The sequence below is a fragment of the Elgaria multicarinata genome, chromosome 11, assembly GCF_023053635.1.
Source record: "Elgaria multicarinata webbii isolate HBS135686 ecotype San Diego chromosome 11, rElgMul1.1.pri, whole genome shotgun sequence".
Taxonomy (NCBI): domain Eukaryota; kingdom Metazoa; phylum Chordata; class Lepidosauria; order Squamata; family Anguidae; genus Elgaria; species Elgaria multicarinata.
Window position 1 is genome coordinate 17,772,283 of NC_086181.1, and position 23,271 is coordinate 17,795,553.

At 48.1% G+C, this 23,271-nt stretch overlaps 1 protein-coding gene across 3 annotated transcripts in view; it reads left to right on the forward strand.

Annotated features, from left to right (window-relative positions):
• Positions 1 to 226: 226 nt before the first annotated feature.
• Positions 227 to 23,271, forward strand: part of POLD1 (DNA polymerase delta 1, catalytic subunit) — a 31,525-nt gene continuing 8,480 nt past the window's right edge. For 2 of the 3 annotated variants that reach the window (XM_063137658.1, XM_063137660.1), the window contains exons 1-20: positions 227 to 326; positions 2,503 to 2,717; positions 3,309 to 3,422; positions 4,180 to 4,320; positions 4,436 to 4,561; positions 5,643 to 5,811; positions 6,825 to 6,939; positions 8,144 to 8,273; positions 9,280 to 9,446; positions 10,255 to 10,359; positions 11,915 to 12,055; positions 12,206 to 12,316; positions 14,129 to 14,320; positions 16,082 to 16,170; positions 16,598 to 16,714; positions 17,607 to 17,720; positions 18,446 to 18,593; positions 21,227 to 21,322; positions 21,999 to 22,136; positions 22,798 to 22,973. In XM_063137658.1, coding sequence (XP_062993728.1) covers positions 2,513 to 2,717; positions 3,309 to 3,422; positions 4,180 to 4,320; positions 4,436 to 4,561; positions 5,643 to 5,811; positions 6,825 to 6,939; positions 8,144 to 8,273; positions 9,280 to 9,446; positions 10,255 to 10,359; positions 11,915 to 12,055; positions 12,206 to 12,316; positions 14,129 to 14,320; positions 16,082 to 16,170; positions 16,598 to 16,714; positions 17,607 to 17,720; positions 18,446 to 18,593; positions 21,227 to 21,322; positions 21,999 to 22,136; positions 22,798 to 22,973 — 2,594 coding nt within the window. In that variant the 5' untranslated portion in view covers positions 227 to 326; positions 2,503 to 2,512. Of the gene's footprint in view, positions 327 to 1,749; positions 1,772 to 2,502; positions 2,718 to 3,308; positions 3,423 to 4,179; positions 4,321 to 4,435; positions 4,562 to 5,642; positions 5,812 to 6,824; positions 6,940 to 8,143; positions 8,274 to 9,279; positions 9,447 to 10,254; positions 10,360 to 11,914; positions 12,056 to 12,205; positions 12,317 to 14,128; positions 14,321 to 16,081; positions 16,171 to 16,597; positions 16,715 to 17,606; positions 17,721 to 18,445; positions 18,594 to 21,226; positions 21,323 to 21,998; positions 22,137 to 22,797; positions 22,974 to 23,271 lie in introns of those variants that run through there. The other variant, XM_063137659.1, reaches the window with a different exon arrangement.

Genomic DNA, 23,271 nt, shown 5'->3' on the forward strand with positions numbered 1-23,271 from the left:
CAGCCTCCACTGGCTTGTGCTAATCGCCGAATGGGTCTTTCCTATGCCCTTCTCCCAACCGCAGCAAGACCATGGGATCTTACGCATGCGCCTTTGGACCACGGCGTCTTTGACACTTTAAAGATGGCGCCAACGGATCGCCGGAGGGAAGGGATACGCATGCGTTTAGCAGCCGAGAGCTCGCGGAACAGGGTTTGGTTGCTCGTCGCTTCCTGGAAGACGATGACCAATGGGGAGAGGGTCGGCATGGCAACAAGGCACTGGAGAACGAGGCTCCTCCCCTGAGCTTGTTGGCGGGAGACTGCTCAGGGAACTGTGGGAGTGAGGTGAGCGCTGTAGCGGGGATGACAGTCGCGGGGGGTGGGGGAAGGGCGGGTAAGCCCTTGTAGTTTGGGGGTGCTGCTGGGGTGGGTCACGTGAAGGCACCGGTAGGGGAGAAGAAGGGGTGAGTGTTTAGGGGGATCTGAGGAGTATAGTATTTCGGGGACACTTAGGGGGCGAATGGGGGTGGGGAATGGGGGGCGCTGAGGGCGAGAAGATAGAGGTCATTCCTGGGGAGGGGTCAGCAGAGGACCTGTGGAGAACTGAGGCAGACTGTATCACAGCATTCGCCAACCTGGTGCCCTCCAGATGCGTTGCCCAACTTGCTGTATAAAGTGCAAATGCAGGTTTTTTGGGGAGGGGCGGGGCAGGATAGATGAGGTAATCTAGTGGGCGAGGGAAGCGCGTGGCGCTTGGGGGCGGCTTTATGTACGCACGTGCAGCAACCGAGGCGTTGTCGTGCTTAAGGCCTCTTGTGGGAGGGGTTGATTCGTGGTGCTGTTGACTCCGGTATAGTTACGCAAAATTTAAAATTCGCCTTCTAGGTCAAGTCAGGGGCTTTATCTCTCACAGCCTAAACAGTTATTAAAGACACACCTCTATGTAGGGTGACCCTATGAAAAGGAGGACAGGGCTCCTGTATCTTTAACAGTTGTATTGAAAAAACAATTTCAGCAGGTGTCATTTGTATATATGGAGAACATGGTGAAATTCCCTTTTCATCACAACAGTTAAAGCTGCAGGCGCCCTGCCCTCTTTTAAATCTGGTCACTCTAGTATAGCTCCTGCAGCTTTAACTGTTGTGATGAAGAGAGAATTTCGCCAGGTTCTCCATATATACAAATGACACCTGCTGAATTTCCCTTTTCTATGCAACTGTTAAAGATACAGGAGCCCTGTCCTCCTTTTCATATGGTCAGCCTATGCATGTTTAGACAGAAAAAAAATCCTTGCATGGCTGGCTGGGGAATGCTGGGAGTGTTAGGAATTTCCCCCCCTGTCTAAACATGCATAGGGGTGTGCTCCAAAAGAATGAAGTAAAATTCATGGAATCAATGGTGGCTACTATTTCTGATAGCTAAAAAGACAACCCACCATGGTCTGACTTGGAAGGGTGAGGCTACAGGACAGCCTTCCCCAACATGGTGTCCTAAAACATCTAGAGTCTACATGTTTCAGACTACATCTCTCAGCCTCTCCTATCATGGCCAATGGTTAGGGATGATGGGAGTTGTAGTCCAAAATATCTGGAAGACACCAGGTTGGGGATGGCAATTTTGTGTCAGCGCTGCTTGTAAATTTGCCCAGGACCTCTGACTAACTATTGCTGAAAAAAAATGCTGATCTTGATGGGCCATTGGTCTGATTCAGTATGACCATCATTCTATGCCTCTTTAAAGATGTCTAAGGACCAAATTCACATAGTAGAAATATGGACAGTTCCCCAAAGGTTTGTATTTTTATTTTTGAAAAGTAACTGGTGGAGGCTGTTGTTTTGAGGACTGCTTAAACCTTTCCCTTTTGCTAGTTGTCTGCTCATAATTACTCTTCCAAAACTGTTTCCCTCGCCATTGGGGGGGAAAGATAATGGACTTGATTACCTTTCCTTAGTGGTTTGGAAAACAGTTGTGGGGGGGGGGGGGCAAATGACAGGAAGGGAAGAGTTAAGCAGATCCTCCCCTGTTGTTCACTGTTGCCTGCAGGGTTGCTTTTCAGTAAAACAAAACTTTTTACCTTTACCTGTCTTCTGTCTAATGTATAGGTTGGCCTAAAGTGCCGTCACTGATCCTTCAGTTGAACTCTTCTTATGGTGTGATTATATGCAGTAAAAATAACCACAGTCTTCTGTCTGCGTGCTTTGCATGCATCAATATAAGCAAAGCCTGCCAGAAGTGGTAGTGTACCTCGGGCAGGTGAACGGTGATACCACATTTTGGGGGGAAGCAATGGCAGGGAAGCTGATGGAGTGACTGATCCCATGAGGGTTGAGACAGTAGACTTTCTAGGAACAAATAATGTAGACAGTGACTGCTGCAAAGGGAGCTTTGGAGTTCTTTAGTTTATGTCTCCTGCTTCTGCCCTGGGAGCGTGACCAGGAGCTATGGAGGCCTTTTGGCAAGAGCGCGACTTTGATGAGAGAGTGGGTTGGCCACTGACATGGGGCACTCTTTGATCTCCTAGGAATGCCAAGATGGAAAACAAGCGAAAGGCTTCCGTGGGAGGCTCTGCCACAGGGGAACCTCCTCTGTCGCAACGGAAAAGGCCACGAGGAGGGGACTGGGAGGAGGATGCCCCTTCACAGTTTGAAGAGGAGCTGGCTTTTCTGGATGAAGTGGAGGCCGAGATGGCTCTGGAGATGAAAGAAGCACAGCCGGTACCTGATGCCATCCCGCTTAGTGAGTAAGATGGGAACCACGTAGGGAGGGGATTAGGAGAATAACTCCACAGAGGGACTCAACAGTGGAATTAGGCAGCTGGGGAAGCTGTTTGGCACAGGTTGCCCAAGGAACTCTGGGTTTTGAGGCGCTTTATATCAGCACTTTATATCAGGAGTGGGCAACTTGTGGTCCTCCAGATGTTTTGGCCTACAGCTCCCATCAGCCCTAGGCAGTGTATCCAACGATGAGTGTTGTAGGGACATACGTTTCATGCCCGTGCTTTATATGTTTATTTGTTATACAAGTGGAGTATATTCTTTTTTTTTACAAGATCTTTGTCCAATTCTTAAATTTCGGTATTCAGTATTCCTGCTTGTTTTTATTATGTCATTTTCCGTTGTGCTCCTAACAGTGAAATATGTTGGACACATAAAGTATCATGATAAAATAATACTTTTCAAGCACTGGTACAAGGTTTTGCCTCTGCTGCCTCTTGTCTTCTTCCTGCTGTTTTTCAGCAAGTACATTGGACTTGAGAAAGTAAGGATATTTCGTTTTGCGGGATCTGAGATTGCAGAGCTCTGATCTGGGTTTCTCCACCCCCTTCAGGTAATCTCTTCTCATCAGTGCGGAATCCCAAGTGGCAGAGGCCACTGCCTGCCAAAATAAACCCCAAAGAGGACACCCTGTGTTTCCAGCAAGTGGAGCTGGATTATTATGTGGGTGAGTGCAGAAGTAGGTTGAGATGCTCATGGAAAGATCTTGAAGGTGTTCCTGGACGGAGGGGTGGGAATCCCGGGTTTCTTTCCTCCTCCTGGGAAGGGGTTTGCAGAACTAAGTATTCCCTTTGTCGGGCTAAACAATAACTCTCTGCTTCTAGAAGGGAAGTCTGATGCTATTATAGTTCCTGGGGCTTTTGGTAACTACAATAGCCCCACAATGTTCTTAGCACTAGCTTGCCAGGCATAGTGAACGGGGCCTGGAATTCCCCAGGTAAGTTGTAGTCCCATTTTCCTGATTGCTGAGTTGTGAGGAGGTGCTTGTAGGAGGGTGTCCTTGAAAATCTGTGTGCAAAACCTTAAAAACAGTGACTTTCATATGGGGGCGGGGGGCGGGGGAAGCACAAGTTGCTAGGCCTCATAGTTGCAGAATAAGAAAGTACAGAAAATAAAGTGGGTTATTGCTGCTAAGAATTGAAAACAGAAAGGCTGGCCTAGAAGAGATTAGAGCAGTTGTCCCCAACCTGGCACCTTCCAGATGGTTTTGGACTACAACTCCCAACACTACAACTCCCAACACATCTGGAGGTTGCCAGATTGGGCGAGGCCAGACTAGAGTAACCCTTCAACTCCCATTTTTACTTTTGTCCACTATATTAGCTACATTGTTTGTGAGCACTGTGGTTATTTCCTAGTGGAGAGACATTGTCCGTTATTGATGTTCAACAGCTGATCCAGCCTCCCTTCTCTTCCTGAGATAGGTTCTCACATCCCTGGATTCCCAGGATCCACCCAGGGTCCAGTTCCTGTGCTGCGTATGTTTGGCGTCACTGCAGCTGGCAACAGTATTTGTTGCCACATTCATGGTTTTGCCCCCTATTTTTATGTGCCTGCACCGGCAGGTGAGTGTGTAGCTATGGAGGAGAGAAAGAGGGTGGAGGAGGGGCTAACTTGAACCATCCTGCAGTATAATCCATTTCCTGCTCCCTCTCCTCTCCCTCCTATTTTTTCTGCCAGGGTTCCAAGCAGAGCACCTGGCTGACTTTCAGCGGGAACTGAATGCTGCTGTCATCCGGGACATGCGATCCAACAAAGACGGTCTGAGCCAGGTGGTTCTGGCAGTGGAGATCTGCAACAAGCAAAGTGAGCGCGTGCAAAGATTTATGTGTGTGTGTGTGCAGGCTCTCTCTTCATTGGGCAAGGTGTTTGGTTTGGCCCAGATTTGGGGTTCTTGCTATGCCATAAAATCACAGTAACCCGACTCTTTTAGCACCCTGGACAATATTGCTGTTAAATGCTCAATCCCAGTGGTACCATCCTGCTGCTATGACTGTTTCTCTCTAGTATTACTTTAATGGTTGAGTTGGGCTTGAATAGCTAAGATTATGGCTGTCAGAAGGCCTTTGGAGTGCTAAATCCAGGGCCCATTCTACCCTAGTCTCTCTCCAACCTAGACTTGTAATTAGCTACTTTCTTGGTAGCCCAGACAAGTTCAAATTGCTTCCAAGCAAGGAAACTTTATAAAAATTGTATGTGTGTGTGTGTTTCCATCACTAACCCTCCCTGTAGACTAGCAACTTTTATGAGCTTACTGTTTAAGCCCTGTATTGCTTGGGTCCTAGATACCTGAGCACTCGCCTTTCTCCTGTGTCTCACCATTGGCAGACTCGCTCTCAGGAGCAGGGTGCCCTGATGGTCCCCTGCTACAAATTGGAATGTGCAGGGGCCAGGGCTTTTTCAGTAGCTGGCCCCCGGTTATGGAGTAATGTGCCACTGGAGATTAGACAGGCTGCCACTCTCAATCGCTTCAAGCGCCTTTGTAAGGCGTTTTTATTTTCACAAGAGTTTGGGGAGGGGGTGGTTTAAATTGGGCTTGAGGGCTTTTAATGGTTTGAGGATGAGGGTTTTAATGGAATTGTCTTAACGTGGGTTAAGGGTTTTAATGGAATTGTTTTATATGTTATTGTAAAGCACCTCGATGCCAGAAATGGTGAGGCGGCGCTATAAAAATGCTTTAAATAAATAAATAAAATAATAAATGTTTAGAGGGCCTATGATCTGCACTGGATGTGCAAAGTTGGGAGGAAGGAAGAAGATGCAGATATGGAAGCTGTTGAAGTTGGGTGATGGGGAGAAGAAGATAGGGATTTGGGGTAAGGGTATCCACAGTCCCAAACGAGGCTGAATTTGTTTTATGCCCTAAGACTGTTTTTCCTCACCTCAGATATGTATGGCTACCACGGGCAACATCTCATTCCATTCCTGAAAATTACTATGGCAATGCCTCGGCTTATTGCCCCAGCCAAGAGGTTGCTAGAACAGGGACTGCGGTGTGGAACTTTGGGAGTGCACCATTTCCAAGCCTACGAGTCAAATATTGACTTTGAAATCAGGTAGGACCCACTGTCAGGACCGTTTGCTTCCCTCCTTTAAAAAACCTGGCACTTCCACTGTGCTCTGTTTCACCAGCCAGGTGAACCTCAGCACAATGAGATTCCTAGCCCTCATGGTTGCTTGATGCTGTGTGGCTTTTGGAAAAGGCTCAGAAACTGAAATGGGAGGGTATCTGGATGAGGCTTATGTTGTTTATGGAGATGCTGTTATCAAAAATGAGTGGCCAGGATCCTGCAGCATGATATGTAAGGGGGAAGTGGGGATATAAGCACACCTGGATGGATTCTGGGTATGTTGATCCCCCTGTGGGGGGGATCTGTTGTAAAAATTGTGTGTCCCTTTCCCCTTAATAAGCCTCGTGTGGCGCAGAGCGGTAAAGCAGCAGTTTTTGCAGCCGAAACTCTCCCCACAGCCTGAGTTCGATCCCAGCGGAAGCTGGTTTCAGGCAGACGGCTCGGGTCGACTCAGCCTTCCATCCTCCAGAGGTCGGTAAAATGAGTACCCAGCTAGCTGGGGGAAAGGTAATAACGGCCGGGGAAGGCAACGGCAAACCACCCCGCTATAAGGCCTGCCAAGAAAACGTCAGCGAAAGCTGGCGTCCCTCCAAGAGTCAGTAATGACTCAGTGCTTGCACGAGAGGTTCCTTTCCTTCCTTTTTCCTTCCCCTTAATGCTTGTTTCTGCTTTCCCTCAACTCTTCCCCTTTTTGGCTTTGTGAATTGTTCCGTGGGAGCCATCCTCAACTACAACACTTGCATTCCTGATCGTGGGATATGTGGGCTTGGGCCTGATCGGAGTTTTAGCCCAAAGCATCTAGATGACACCAGGTTTGGGAAGGCTGATCTACATAGATCAGCCTTCCCAAACTTGATGTCATTCGTGAACTGCATTCAGAGAGCTTTTCGCCCCGAAACAGGCCTAAATAAAAGAAAATTGAAGCTGATGGGAAGACGCGAATTTTCAAGTTTCTCTCTACAGCTGCCATAATACCCAAGATTTCTCTCCAAACTTAGGTTTATGGTGGACCGGGATGTTGTTGGCTGCAACTGGATTGAGTTGCCTGCTGGAAAATATCGCCTGCGTCAGGAACAGCCTGCTGGAGAATCCAGCAAGGAGAATCCACCCAAGGTGCTTTGGGGAACAGGTTTCTGAAGGTGTAGACAGAGGAGAGTTTCTGGCGAATGGCCTTGTTAGTGATTCTTTTATTATAGGTGAACCTTCCCCAAGCTGCCACCCTCTAGATGTGTTGAACTGCAACTCCTATCATCCTTGGCCAGCCTGCCCATTAAACATGTGGCTGGGCATGATGGAAGGCATCAGGTTAAGGAAGGCTAGTATAGATACCAGAGTTGTCTTTGCTCAGCAAGTGGCTCAGAGGGAACTTGTAGGGTTTGTAGTGAGATTTTAAACCATGTTTGTAACACCCCATTATCCTCCTCGGGGATAGGTGGGATTTCTCACAGTATTGGGTATGGAACTTTCCTTTATTGAGTGAGCGAGTTTCAGATTAGGCAATGTCTTTTAAATGTGGGGAACAGAGTACCTTTTTCTTTAGTCTCCTTGAATGTTATTTTTAGTGGAAAGACATGATATAAATGAAAGGGAGGGAATAGTTTATTGGAGAAGGAAGAATTTCTGGCTAGGATTTTAGATTCTCTTGGTTAAAATGTGAAATCCAGGGCAGATCTGTTAAGGGCCATGGGGGACTTGTTAACTAGATGCTGGGTGATGAATCTGATACATAGGGCTCTTTGGGAAAGATAGATCTAAGATGTTGTGTATGTATGTGTATGGCTCACACACAGAGAATTAGGGCCACATTGAAACTTTATTTTCAATATTCAGTTATTTTTATTCCTCCTTGTCTCTCAAGGCATATGTGCCCCCCCCCCCCCCAATCTCATTTTATCCTCAACAATTGTTTGAAGTAGGTTAGGCTCAGAGATGTTGACAGGCCCAGGGTTGCCCTGTGAGCTTTGTGGCTAGGTGGTTTTTTTTTTACCCTTTTCTGCCCAGTTCTAGTCCAAAACTCTATAATCACTGGATGACACTCACACTGGCTGCAAGAGTAGCCACTAGTGGGTGGGAGTGAGCGAGTGGGTTGGTGTGATTTTTTGTTGTTGTTGGTACAACCTGGCCAGAGTTTGATGTGCAGGAAACATGTCAGTTGTGTGACTGCTAGAGGAAGGGATCTTTTCTGAAAGCTGTAAACACTGTGTATGTGGGCTGAGGCTGGGATGGTGGAAAGGATCTTCCAGGGCTGAAGACTTCTTGATAAATATGGTAGGAACTTCTCTTGTTATTAATTCTGCCTTTTCCTCCCTGCCTGTAGGCATCGCTCTGCCAGCTGGAAGCCGACGTGGCCTGGACGGATTTTGTTAGCCACCCCCCTGAGGGAGAGTGGCAATGCATCGCCCCTTTGCGTGTACTCAGCTTTGATATTGAGTGCGCTGGACGCAAAGGTATCAAAGAACATTGAGTGGGCAAAGTGTGACATGGTGGGATGGATTTAGGGTCTGGAGGCGGGCGGCTAGTTATCCAGAGCCCTGCGGGGTAACTCCACACACCAGTTTTATAATAATGTCAAATGCATATAACCCTGGAATAGTCTCAGTGTGAACAGGCCAGTTTGGTGAGATGTACAGTTAGCACTCAAGTGGCTCTTCCTTAAGTTACGCCTGCAGAGAAGTGGGGATATTTGCCAGCTCACTCAAACATGGTATGCTATGGGTTGGCTTGTGCAGTAGGCCTGGCAAGACGGAAAGTGCTGTTTTCCCTGGGCGAATGGCTAACCGCAAGGCTGCCTTCGCTGTATGGGCCAAGAAAATCCTTTGGGTAAATGAAGCAGCTATGTGAGTATAGCAGGGGTGGGAAACCTCAGGCCTGGGAGCTGAACCCGGCCCTCCTAGGGTCCTAATCCACCCCTCAGGGTTCCCCAGATGGCCACGCCCCCTTCTTTCTCCCAACCATCGATTGTTTGGTGGCTTCTTGACTTATGTATGTCTTCCACCCTCATTCTAAAAGGTTCAACTGCCTCCTAAGAATTATTGGCAGTAAGAGCTTTAGACTACAACGTGTTGGCATTTTGTGTGTGTGGGGGGGTGGTTGCCTTTGGCCCTGCCCATCACTGGAATGTGGCCCTTGAGACCTTCCTTGAAACTAAATTTGGCTCTTGGGCTAAAAGGAGTTCCCCATCCCTTCATAATAGTAAAAGGCTATATTCGTTAGATTTCAGAATCAGTAGTTATTCACTTTATTGTCAGAGGCAGGACACCCTGCCCTGACCATGGGACATGGTGTGGGTTAAGAACTTGTAAGTTGAACCCTTGATCTATGTTGGTTGTAAGTGAAGGAGTTAAACAATAAGAGGGAGTTTAGCACAATTAGGTTCAGAGTAGTCCCTGAAGGATGGGGGACGACGACTTTCAGCTGTTGTGTTAACCCTCCCCCTCCTGTGTTTCTGCTCAGGCATTTTCCCCGAACCAGAGAAGGACCCAGTCATCCAGATTGCCAATATGGTCCTACGCCAGGGGGAGAAGGACCCTTTTGTGCGCAACGTCTTCACCTTGCAGTCCTGTGCCCCTATCGTCGGCTCTCAGGTGCTCTGCTTCCAAAAGGAGGCAGAGCTGCTCAAGGTACCGGGGACAGTGCAAGATCGGGGGTAGGCCCGGAGCCCTGATCCGATCGTAAGGGAAATGGGCAGAGATGGGAGGGTGCCGGGGTAATATGGTGGAATGCTGGGTAAGAATCGAGTCCGATGACGTTCCTTGTGGAGGAAAGGTTTGACTGGGTCGTAGGGCCTGCAGCTGGTCTGTCCACTCCTCACCCTTCTCTTTAGCTTGGCTTGTTTTTATGCTTCTGCTGTTGAGAAAGAACTGGCAAGCCTCTGAGGGGATCAGAAGTGAGCAGACTTGGTATTTGGGGAAGGCAGGCTTATAATGCCAATAGGTTTGCAGATGCAAGGAGCCTTTCGTATGGAGGCAGGCATTTGTGAACATTTTTGACTAGTGTCTGATCTCTGATGGGGTTACTGGGAGTCATTTGCAGCCCCTAAATACCTGTGAAGATACCTTTGCTAAAGATATTGGTGACTGGCTGGATGCCTCAAATATGCTCTGTTGTTCAAAATTCCCTGCCATTTCCCACAGCAAGGCTAGATAGGGTGGCTCTTGAATTTGGGGAACTTGTGCAAGGTGTGAATGTGTTTTTAAGGCCTTCCCTTATCTAGACCACCAGAAATCCAGGCAGAGGCAGTGGGGAGATGCAGCCGTTTAGAGACATTTGTTTTGGCTGTGTCTCTCCAGAATTCCGGCTTGGAAAGAGCTCTGCGTGTGATCCTACAGAGCTCAGAGCTGCTACTAGTCAGACAATACTGGACCCATGGTAGAGCTATGGTCTCCATCTACGGTGTAATGATCATGTAACTCTTCAACTTTCTTCCAGGCCTGGGCGGAATTTATCCGAATTGTCGACCCTGACATCATCACTGGCTATAACATCCAGAACTTCGACCTTCCCTATCTCATCACGCGCGCCCAGACTCTCAAAGTAAGCCCCACTTTCCTTCTCCCATCCCCGGATGGAGTTGTGCTGCTATTCATACTTTAAACAGAGGCTGTACCCACAACTTCCTATTCTCTGAGCAGAATGCAATGCAACTCTCCTCGTGTCAGCACACACACGGCTTTGTGCAGCTGGTTCTAGGCCAGGAGTGTGGAATTGTTTTGATCCACGGGACACAATGTCAGTGGAAACTAGCTACTACACCCACCCTTGCCCCAAAGCCATGTACCATCACACTCGCAAAGGCTGTCCGCCTTGATATTTTTTTGGCATGCATACGCATCAGTTGGACACAACGTAAGAAAGAGCAGTGGAGAAATGTCTGTTCCCTGTAATCTGGGAAATGGGGTGGGTGGGGAGGGGAACCCCCCCCTCTTCCTGCTCTCTCTGCATCAACTGCTTGGAAGAGAACACGTCAGCTCTTGCTGTAGTGGGCTCTGCTTTGGGCCAGCCTGGCAGCCCTGAAACCCAGCTCTCTACAGCAAGGGTTCTCCCAACTTTGCAAAACCTGATCAAGACTAACCTGTGCTGTCACTGAGGTCATGTTCCCGGTGGTTCCACATGGACCTATGGTCTGATTGGAGTCCACCAGGAGAAGACCCTTCAGTGTGGTGGCCCCTTTCCTGTGGAATTCCCTGCCTTTGGAGGTCAGGCATGTGCCAACATTGTATTGCTTCCAGCGCCTCCTGAAAACGTTGTTTCAGGAAGCTTTCCTTGAATGACCAACCACAGTTTTATCAGAGAGCTTCGGCTATTGGGCCAGTATAGAAATGCAATAAATGGATAAATAATGGTGTTTTTATTCTTTTATTCTATTTGTTCACTGTTCTGAAATCTTTTGGAAGAGCAGCATATAAATATTGTAAAATAAATAAATAAATAAATAAATAAGATGTCCCCACCCATGTCCCTGCTGGTCAGGGACGTTGCCAGCCTGAGTCAGAGTTATGGAGAAGTCCCAACAAGGTAGAAAGAAAGAATCTGTGACCCTGAATGGCTCCCATTGTAGAAACATTTGCCAAGCCTTAAAATAAACTTGGGATTCTCCGACCACACCCCATGCCGACTGCTTCTAAGAAAACTCCAGTTCACTCTCATTCCCTCCCACACAGGCTTCCCACAAAGGCATTCGTCTTCCTGACTGCTTTGTTTGTTTCTTGTTTTGTTGACTGATCATATAAGATTAGTTGATTGATTAAATCTTCATCAGTTTACATGTAAGGAGGAAAAAAGCCAGGAGTTCTACGGGAAAAGGTGCAGGGTAACTTTAAGATGTAATCTTATGCATGTCTAGATAGGAAAAAAAATTCTACGACCCCCCCCCAAAATCCTGCAACTCCCCACCCAGCCATGCTGGGAAATGCTCCTGTCTAAACATGCATAGGATTGTGCCCTTAATCATTTTTTAAAAATCTGCTTCCCAATTAATCGATTAACCAAGACTGCCTTTTTTGCCAGTGACCAGACTAACCTATAACCCCTCTGCACTCTCATCCCCCTCCTGCACCATGCCTCACAGCTTGCTTTTCTTCATTCCCAGGTCTCCACTTTTCCCTTCCTGGGACGTATTCCTGCCCGCAAGTCTGTCATCCGTGACTCTTCCTTCCAGTCCAAGCAGATGGGCCGGCGGGAGAATAAAGTCATTAACATGGAAGGCAGAGCCCAGTTTGATCTGCTTCAGGTAAGGAAGGCTGCTGGTGCCGTTTTTTAGATAGGGCAGTGCAGGGTGAGAGGTGGTGACAGCGGCCAAGGTTTCCCCAATGCAAGGACGGTATCCTGCCCATTGGACCATGTTGGCTCTCACAGCTTGGCTCTTCATCCCCCTGTCCAGGTCCTGCTGCGGGATTACAAATTGCGCTCCTACACGTTGAATGCCGTCAGTTACCATTTCCTGCAGGAGCAGAAAGAAGATGTACAGCACTCTATCATCACAGACCTGCAGGTAACCCTTGGTAGTCTGACCGTGTGAGCTGACCAGCTTTCCTCTCTATTGAAGAAACTTACTTAGTAGCTTTTATTTTGCGCTGTCCATTTGGTCTCATCTGTTGTGGGTTTGACTTGATGACACTTCCCTGATGTCCATGGTAGCTTGGTACCATTAACAGCAATCCTCCTTATGATGCCTGAAATATCCTGAATGCTGACTTGGATCCGCCCATGCCATGTTCCTGACACAAGTGTAGGACTCTAAGATTTTTTATTCCCCCCTCCCCTCCCCTGAACTACAAGTCTTAGGGTTTATTTATTTATATTTTGATTCCCTGGGATCCAATGGTGGCATAAAATTAACTCTGTTTAGGGCCGTTCATTAGATAGCAGTACACGAGGTCCACTTCTATATTAGCACTCCTGCTTGTATGCAAACACCAGGCTCATACTAGGGTTGTCTGAGGTATTGTAAGTAGGTAGAGCTGGGCTGGGGAACCTCTTTGGATTGGCAGGCCACATTCCCTCTTGGGGGAATGTTCCTGGGGGGCCCATGCCAATGTTGAGCATTGCTGGAGTCAAAGGCCCCCATCCATACAACTCTCTCTTTCTATCCCCAACTACCTCCCCTCTGCATCCACCCCCAAAGTACTTACATTTTTTTAAAAAGCTCCCATTGGTACCCATGGAGGATTTTCTTAAATCCCAAATTGCTACGTGGAGTGAGGGAGAAAGTTTTTGAGGGGATTGTGGTGCACGGGGAGCGGAAGTTACCCCTTCCTCTTCCCCCTGTGCAGCAATTCAAGTCTTGACACCAGTGGAGGCCTTCAAGTAGCCTGATTGATGGAATGTGGAAGTGGTGGGGCGATAAGGGAGGGCACGAACTAGGTGGGGAGGCCCTGTACTGGTGGTTCCCCATCCCTGACTTTGGGTTTTGCTCCTGATCCATTATCTTTGCAAGCAAAAATTTGGATTTCAGGGACAAATGTCAGGGAGTCTTCACCTTTTAAAAAAGCAAGTTCCTAGCCCTCCTGGTTGTGGGAATCCATTTAAGTATATACAGCAACAACATACTTAATTCCTGTTTGGGGAATTATGTTTTTGTGCCTACCTTCTTCCTTGTAACTCCCAATAAGGTTTTCTTTGTGTGTTTTTTTAGAAAATTTATGACCTGCCTTTTCTATACGGTGATTCTTAAGGCAGAGAACAATAAATAGAGCCAAGCAAAACATACAAAACTTCCATAAAGCTGCCTGGAAACGAGCAATAAGCAAGAGGGAAACCCCCTATGCATCAGCCAATAAAACTGAACTTAACCAAAAGGCACATTAATAGCAACAAAAAATGTCTTAAAGAACTGGCAGGTTTTGAAATCTCACAATCCAAGCTCCCAAATTAGATTCATAATTTTTGGGACAATCACCTAGGAAACCCCCTCTTTATTGGCCGCCGATGTAATAGGCAATGGAAGTATCTAAAGATTATTCGTTCCAGATCTTAAAGAATGGGGATGTACATGTGGGAGGAGATACCCACCCACCCCTTTGGTGCTTTTTAAATGTAATATACTTCAAGCTATGTAGTTGTAGCCTGAAATATACTGCGTTAAAAAGCCAGGCTAGATAGAAAATAAGCCCCTCTGCTTATATTTTGGCTTTCTTTCATGTGACATTCTGGCTCTGCCTTGTGCAGATAATGAATAGTCCTCCTGCTTTCTAATCTGGAACAGCCAAGAAGCTTTTGTCTCCTTCATTTCTGTATCCAGAGGCAAAGGTGTATTTGCTTCCCCCATCTTAATTTGCAAGCGTTCTCTCTCTCCTTCTGGCAGAATGGCTCCGATCAGTCACGCCGGCGCCTGGCTGTGTACTGCCTCAAGGATGCCTACCTGCCCCTGCGGCTTCTGGAGAAGCTCATGTGTGTCATCAACTACATGGAGATGGCGAGAGTTACCGGTGTCCCTCTAGGCTACCTCCTGGCACGGGGACAGCAAATCAAGGTCGTCTCACAGCTCCTGCGGCAGGTATGGGGCACGGGGGGGGGGGGGGAGTTGAGGGTGGCTCAAGCATTGGAATCCTGGAAGGTTTTCATTGTGAAAGATGTGCATCGTCCTTCTAATGTGCAAAAACACTTTATTTATTTATTTATTTATTTATTTATTTATTACACTTATATACCTCTCCCATAGCCAGGGCTCTCTGGGCGGTTTCCAGAAATTCTAAAATTGAGGTAAAAACAAGTATACAAAATTTAAAACTCTAAAACACAGAATATACACACATAAAGCATTAAAAGCCGATTTAAAACTAAACATGTGGGTGATTAGGATGTGCCGCCATATGCCTGGGCAAAGAGGAAAGTCTTAACCTGGCGCTGGAAAGATAGCAGCGTTGGTGCCAGGCGAGCCTCGTCAGGGAGATCATTCCACTTTGCAGTCTAAGGCTGCGATCCTACGCTCACTCACCTGGGAATAAGCCCCATTGATCTTGGAGGGGCATACTTCTGAGTAGACAAACATAGGATTGGGCCGTACATGTCATTCCTCCTGACAAAAACCCTGTTCCGTAGGTTCTGTTTTGTAGGGTGACCATATGAAAAGGAGGACGGGGCTCCTGTATCTTTAACTGTTGCATAGAAAAGGGAATTTCAGCAGGTATTATTTGTATGCATAATACAATACATGTTACAGGAGCTGTACTAGAGTGATCAGATTTAAAAGAGGGCAGGGCACCTGCAGCTTTAATTGTTGTGATGAAGAGGGAATTTCCCCAGGTTCCCCATATATACAAAGGACACCTGCTGAAATTTCCTTTTCAATACAACTGTTAAAGATACAGGAGCCCTGTCCTCCTTTTCATATGGTCACCCTAGGTTTTGTTCCCATTTTACCTGTGCCTTTCGACTAAATTCACAATGGAGCAGGGGTTTTAAGCCCGGCCCCAAGCTTAGTATCCAGTTTTGTTACGTTTCTATCAATGACATTTTTATCCTACCCCTTCCACAAAGTGCTCATGGTGGCATATATTATCCTCCCACCCTCCACAATCCTTTAATCCTCACAGCTCCCTTTTCAGGTAAATTGGGCCAATTGATCATTACCTAGTCAGCTTTGAGGCTGAGTGGGGATATGAATCTGGGGTGCCCCTCCCTCCCTCCCTCCCTCCCCATCCTAAATCTCACACTCTGAACTGCTATGCCACACTGGTTCTCTTTTACTTTAGATAAAGCAGCCTTGAGGAGGCTATTCCTTCCACCTCTTCTCCACTCATCCTCCCTCTCTTCCTGCTTCTACTATCATCTTTTGCCTTCTAAGCAGCTTCAGGTCTCCTGACATGGCACTGTGTTGTATTTCTGGGTGTGCTGGTTCCAGTCAGCCATGAGTGCCATCTGCAGATTACCACCATGAATGCCATGCGTAGGATCTAAGTTGAAACTGTAATAATATCAATAAATCGTTGTTCACCACTGGCAACCAAATGTCTAGAAAATCATAAGGTTGAGATAAAGTCAGACAGTTCTGGTGTTGGGCTGTCTAGCTTTGCCAGGACTACTTTCACAACACTCCTCTTCCACCCACCTCTCTCTCTCTCTTTTTAAAATTATCATGTTACTCTGTAAAGTACCTGTGTGTGATATACAAGCAAAACAACAAATAATAAGAGAAGTCTGGCCAATAAGCAGGTTGCACGGAGGCTGGTCGGACAGACCCACTTAGGGGTGATACTGTGGTTTAGGGGAGAGTGCTGAGGAAAACCCCAAGCTGACATTTTCTCTCCACCCAAAGGCCATGAAGCAGAACCTGGTGATGCCAGTGGTGAAGTCGGAAGGCGGGGAGGACTATGCTGGGGCTACCGTCATTGAGCCGCAAAAGGGGTAAGGCCTGCAGGGACCGAAGCTAGGGAAATGGGCCTTTTCCCTCTACCCTGACAAAGAGAAGGGGCTTGCCATGGTGGCTGACCTCACTCGCTCGGTGTTGGTGCAGGAAGGCTTCCAGTCACATCTCAGGCAGGGGCCAGGATGCAGAGATGTTAACCGGGAAGGGCGAAAGGAGCAGGGTTGGGGAGAAGAAGGTTGCAGCCCATGCTGCTCCAGCTTTGAGGCAGTGAAGAAGAAGGCTCTACTTCGGGGCGTGAGGGAGAAGTTTCTGATGAGATTGAGTGAGGTATGGGACCCTCTTTTGCTTCCTTGGTGAGAAACGGCGTTGCTTACTAGGAGAGACAGACCAAGGATTAACAGCTGAAATTCCTGGGTTATCTGGAGGGAAGCCAGCGAAAGCTGTTTGCTCTCTTTTCTCTTTTAGCTACTATGACGTGCCCATAGCCACCTTGGACTTCTCCTCCCTGTACCCTTCCATCATGATGGCTCACAACCTGTGCTATACCACACTGTTGCAACAGGGGGCAGTCGAGCGCTACGGGTGAGTGGAGAAAGGCCTCCGGCTGCCTCTTCTGCTGGGCTGCATGGAGAACTGAATGGGGCCAACGAGTGCCAAAGGCACACAACTACTATAATATACAATATTCTAAATACTAAACATATTAACAAAGGGGGTGGTAAAAAATCTCAATACTGTTTTTTTGTTTTTAATTTGACATAGACTTCTTTCAATAACAAAATCTCACAATATCCCTTGAACTAACACACATTTCCTTCAATAGGCCTTTCAGGCTCCAAACAGGCTACCGGTGCAAATTAATCCTGTTTTCGCTGATTTGCTTCTTCAGAGTTACACCAACCATAGGGATAATGCCACAGCCAAAAAGGCAGGGGTTCCAGACATCATTCTATATATCCACTTGAATGCTTAAAGCCCGGCAGAAAAACCTCACACAGATTTTTTTCTTCTAACATATCAACTACTGCCTTCTTTAATTTTGTGAACTGAATGGCACCACAGCCGTGTGAATGTGGCAGGGGCCATTGCAGCCCTTGGGGTGGGAGGGTGTTGATCTGCCTGATGTTTTAAGAAGCCAATCGTATGGCAGAACCAAAGCAAGAGGGAAAAGCTGAGTTTCTCCGGAGCAAGTGTGATTGGGGTGCAAGTCCACCTTGCCTGCCATCCTGTCTCTTGTGGCAGTCCCTGATGCCCTGGAGGAAAGGGAGATCTCTTCTCTGCCCTGGCAGGGTCTTAGCGAGGAGTGAAATTAGCAAGGGCAGGGCAGGGGAGGGACACCGTGGGTGGGTCTGGGGGCTATCCAAATAAGGAGTGGTGGGGGTGGGATTGGAGACTGGGCTGGCAATGTGTAAACGTGGATAGTTAAACTCCTCGGTTGTCTGCTCCCTGATGGATGGTTGCCCTTTCCCACTAGGCTTTCAGCAGAGCAGTTCATTCGCACCCCGACCGGGGACCTTTTTGTGAAGGCGTCTGTTCGCAAAGGGCTGCTGCCGGAGATCCTGGAGAACTTGCTGGCTGCCCGCAAGAGGTGAAGCGAGGGGAGGGAGGGACATCTGCAGGGGCTTAAGGCAGTTGGAAGCAGGGAGGCGGTAGCTCGGGTAGAGCACCCTTTTGGCGTGCAGAACACCCCAGGTTTCATCCCCAACATCTCCATGTAGAGCAGGAAAAACTGGGGCCTTGGAGAGCTGCTGCCGGTCAGTGTTGACAGTACTGGGCTAGATGGAGCAAGAATCAGACTCAGTATAAGGCATCTCTAGCTAGAAGGATCTTGGATAACAGGACTGGGAAAAGGCATTTCCTGAAACCTTGGACCACTAATGCTAGTCAGAGTGGCCGATATCTAGCTAACTGGGATAATAATCCGGCTCTTCATGAGCAGGGACCAGAATCTGTGTCTTCTCTGAGGAATGACTGGGAATAAGATTTAAGGGAGGGAAAACATCAATTAAAAGGAAGAGAGAAATGCTTGGGTCCCTGGAGTGGGCGTTTAGAGAGCTGGTTCTGGGAGCCAGGATGCCTTGGCTTCTGGGGAGGGCTAGGTGCGTGTGGCAGGGGCATGGCACTCAGTAAGTCAAAGTCCAGAGGATTTGGAAGCCGGGAGCCCTGGCTGTCAAGAGTTTGAAAGGTTCCCTTATGAATGAGCATGTGGGATTTCTAATAATTCCCAATAGTCAGGGCTGGTTGGAGAGGCCAGTCTCGAAGTGCCAGCAATCATTCCTTACTCTCCCTCTTTCTGTTCCCTCTTTGGTTCAGGGCCAAGGGAGAACTTAAGCAGGAGACGGATCCATTCAAGCGCCAGGTGCTGGATGGACGGCAGCTGGCCCTCAAGGTCAGCGCTAACTCCGTGTACGGCTTCACTGGGGCTCAAGTGGGCAAGCTGCCTTGCCTTGAAATCTCCCAGGTGAGCTTGGTCCCTTCTCAAAGGCGGGGAGTTCTCAGGTTTTGATGTTATCTTACCACGTGCTAACGTCAGGGGAGGGCGTGAAACTTCAGATCCCCTGTCATCGGGTTAGCCAGTTGCCTTATCAACAGAGGATGAGGCATGTGGTTGTTAAGTTATCCTTCATTTGCTATTGCTTGAAGCAGATCTGGGTGAATTCCTAGAGATGTCCTTGCCATGGTGATCCTTGGTCTTCTCTTGCTGTCTGTTTATAGCGTGCTATAATTTATTAAGCGTAATATAACTTCATAAAACCAGATAGCACAAGATGCAGTGATTGCCAGTAGCTTAGATTAGTTTTTAAAAGATAGTGGTTAGAGCATTGGACTGTCTCCTCCATGCTGTCCAGTCCTAGCTCCATCCTCCCCTTCTCATCCCCACCCCCAAACCTGCCTGTTCCTTCCTTCCAGCCTCCCCCTCCCCCTCTAATTTCCTTGCTAATCTTCTTTCCTGGCCTCTTTCCAGTTCCTCCTCTGCCCCACTCTCCAGCCCTCCCATCACCCACCCAGCATTGGAATAAAGCTCAGCATAAGAACCCAATAAACTTATACCAACAGAGTGCAGTAAAATGAGAGCCAGTGTGGTGTAGCAATTAGTGTTGGACTAGGACTCAGGAGATCTGGGTTCTGGTCCCCACTCAGCCATGAAACTCATTGGCGACTTTGGGCCAGTTACTGATTCTCAGCCCAACCTATCACACAGTTGTCATGAGGATAAAATGGAGAGGAGGAGGAGGAGGAGGAACATGTATGCGGCCTTGTGCTCCTTGCAAGCAAGGCAGGATATAAATAAAACAAAACAAAATAAAATAACCCCAGTGTGCACACAACTAGGGTCCCCTTAGTATAAACGTATCAATTAATGAATAAAAATAAAATAGAAAATAACTCCATGGAGGATAGGTCTGTCTAAAGCAGACTTCTCCAGCCTGGGTCCTTCCTGATGTTTTGCGTTGCAAATCCCACCAGCCTCAGCCAGCATGGCCAGTCGTCTGGGATTTGGGGACTTGAAGTCTCAATCCTCTGGAAGGAACCCAGGATAAGGGGAGGTGTTCACCATAGTTGTAGCAGCACTATACATTTGAATACCAAATGCTGGGAAAAACGAGGGGAAGGCATTTGCCCATGACCTGTGTGTGGCACCCCAGAGGTATATCTGGCTGGCCACTTTTGGAAATGGAATGCTGAACTTTATGGATCTTGGCTATTCTGGCTTTGATTCTTAAGGTAGTTGAGTAAGCAAGCGAACATCTACATGGAAGATGGCCAGGCACGGTCTCCCAACGGAAGTGTCTAAACAGCGTATTAGAAAGAACTAGAGCACTCGACATCTAGAGGTCCACCAAATACCAGGCCTGAGTGTTTTGTAGACACCGTTCCAGATAAGCAGGGTGTTGGCTTTTTTGTATTGTTGACTGCTCTCTCCATACAAACGTGTAGCTTTAATGTTGCCTCTTTTTTAAAAAAAAAGTATTTAAAAGTACAGGTTTCCAGTCAGCCTGGCATGCCCTTGACCCCTAGGTCATTATCTGCCCTGCCCAAAAGTTCCCAATTTTCTTTTCCAGTTGACTCTCAGTATCTGTGGCTACTGAGTGTGCACAGTTCTTTCTTTTCTTTTGCACATGGGGCTGCTGCCGCCACCACCTTTCTATTAAAAGACTTCTTGTACTTTTGCAAACAGAATTCTACCAAGCAAGTCAATACCATCCTTCCTCCCTCCCTCCCTCCCTCCCTCTCTCTCTCATCCTCCAATTCAGCTGTCACTCACCATCCGAGTTCACAACTAGAGGGAACAATAACAGTTGCCCCCCTCCCCCAACCTGGATCAGAGCAAAAAAAGGCCTCTACAAACCAGCTCCCTCTTAACGCTTTAACTAAAAGGGGAAAAAAACCAGACCAACCTCTGCAAATACAGTCACTATTCATTTCTGTGGCTGTTATGTGCTGATATTCCTTCCCCGCCAGCAATGAACTGAGGTTGGAAAGGCTTCCTGCACCATGTGTATAGGCCCCACATGGGAACCAAAGCCTCCCGAATAGATGTTGTTAGAAAGTTCTACCTGGTTGGTTGATTTCCCACAGCAGTCTTGGCCAGTACGGATGACTGCATTTAAATCCATTTTCTGAAAAGCCCGTTGTTAACTGGTAAAAGTCACTTTGAAAAAATGTATTTTAGGCTTCTTTGAGCCTGCAAGGGAGGCTGGGGGTGCAGTTTTTATACCAGAAAGGATTTCTTGGCGCAACAGGTTGGGAAAGCCCAAGGCTCTGATGGATTTCGGTGGGGAGAGGTTGACCTTAATGGGTTTGCCGAAAATCCTACGGCTAGGATAGTGTGCAGATGCAGGAGAGGTTCTGGTTATGTTTAAGGTAGACTTCCCCAACTTGTGGGCTCTCCAGATGTTTTGGACTACAATTCCATCACCCCTCACCAGTATGGCCAGTGGTCAGGGCTGATGGGAGTTGTAGTCTAAAACATCAGGAAGGCACCCTGTTTGGGAAGGCTTGTTTGTCACAACAGTAAGTAGGAATCTCCTTGTGCCATTTCATTTGCTTCCCCAACGAACTTCAGATGCCAACAGTATCCTTCTTTTCCAGAGTGTGACTGGATTCGGGCGTCAGATGATAGAGAAGACGAAGCAGCTGGTGGAATCCAAGTATACCATCGCTAACGGCTACAGTGCGGATGCAAAGGTCAGAGGGGAATGGGCGAGCCCTGTATAAAAATGGTGTCCAGTGGCAGAGAGAAAAGGGAGAGTAACCCACTTCCATTGAGGGAGAAGGCTCATGGGGGATGCTACTTCAGCCTCCAAGTTGGCTGGTCTGAACTCTGTCCTGCCTCAGTTTGGGGCCCTGTCCTCTCACCCCACCTCTCAGCCTGTTACCATGCTCTCAGCGGCCGCAGGGATGGCAGGAGCCATAGCAGGGAGGGCCAGAGAACGGTCAAGAGGGAAACTCGTCTTGCGGCTGGAGGGGGGCGATGAGGGCAGTGGAACGGAAGGCAGGAGGTGAGGGAGACAGAAGTTGCAACAGGAAGAGAGTGCGGCACAATGTGGCTTGTGGTGGAGGCAGCTGGCGTAGCTGTGCTGTGGCCGAGAAACTGTGAGACGTGAAAATTAATGGGCCATAGTTTCCAAAGGTTTAGTTAGGAACATAGGAAGCTGCCTCATACTGAGTCAGAGCGTTGGTCCATCTAGCCCAGTGTTGTCGACACTGACTGGCAGCAATGTCTCTCCAGGGTCTCAGGCAGGATTCCTTCTTAGCCTGACCTGGAGATGCCAGGATTGAACCTGGGATCTTCTGCAGGCCAAATAGGTGCTCTGCCCCAGAGCTACGCCCCCCTCCATCAAGCGTTCCTCTTCTGTCGCAGGTAGTCTATGGGGACACGGACTCGGTAATGTGCCGCCTGGGTGTGCCATCAGTCGCCGAGGCCATGGAAATAGGCAGGGAAGCCGCCGCCTGGGTCTCCAGCCATTTCACTCCCCCCATCAAGCTGGAGTTTGAGAAGGTGAGTCGGGCGCTGGGCCTCTCCATGCCCTCCAGCACAGGCAGAGTTTGTCAAGGCTGCCTTTGAAACAGGTGCCTGGCACAAGATCCTCGGAGTGCTAGGAAGGGTCCTCGTGAAAGAGACCGAAAGATGAAGATAGGATGTGGAGGCGACAGGAAGGGAGGGGGAAGATGTGGAAAGACCAAGAACACTTCCAGTAAGTCAGTAGCTGCTGAGGCACGCCTGTCAAAATCAACGGTGTTAGGGAGTTACCCTGTGACTCTCGGAGGGCCGAGCTAGACGTGACATCAATTACTGAAATGCCATTGTCGTGCATTTTGTTGTTGTCGTTATGTACACTAACCAAAAATTGCCTCTCCAGAAGGGAAACCTTCATTGGTGCCAGTGGCCCTCAGATCCTATGTGATTACCAAGTAGTTGGAAGATAAACACTCACCTGTCTGCATTTAGCTGAAGATGTCGCCTGCCCCAACTCGAGAGCTTTGTTTACCCCCCCCAAAAAAAAACACACACCCCATCTTCCCATATGCCTCCAGTGAATGAAACAGAATCCAAATTTTAAAAAGTTTTTAGTAAGCCTTTCTGTCTTCATTGCCTGGAGACTTATATGTGGTAACTTGGGTCTTTGTGTGGTCTTCCCTACCTGCTCCCCCTCCCACAGGTGTACTTCCCCTATCTCCTGATCAACAAGAAGCGCTACGCTGGCCTGTACTTCTCCTCCAACCCCGACACACACGACAAGATGGACTGTAAGGGCATTGAGACTGTGCGTCGGGACAACTGCCCCCTAGTGGCAAACCTCATCAACACCTGTCTGCAAAAGCTGCTCATAGACAGGTCTGTGGGGGTTTGGATTGAAACTCCATCCTGAGTGGGCTCTAACCTTCAGCCTGACAAGGGCCTCTGAGTAATGGGGAGTGTGCCAGGACTGGGAGGTGGGGGAACAGCAGCACACGATCCCAGGCTAAACAATTTTTCAAATTCCAGTTGCCGGAATATACTTAGAAAGTGGCTCCCTAAAAATGTCATCTAGAGATCAACCCCCATCCAACCCCCAGTGTTTCTGGAGTCTATTGGAGATTAGAAATCTGGGTTCCACTATGCAGTGGTTCTCAACCTTCCTAATGCCGCGACC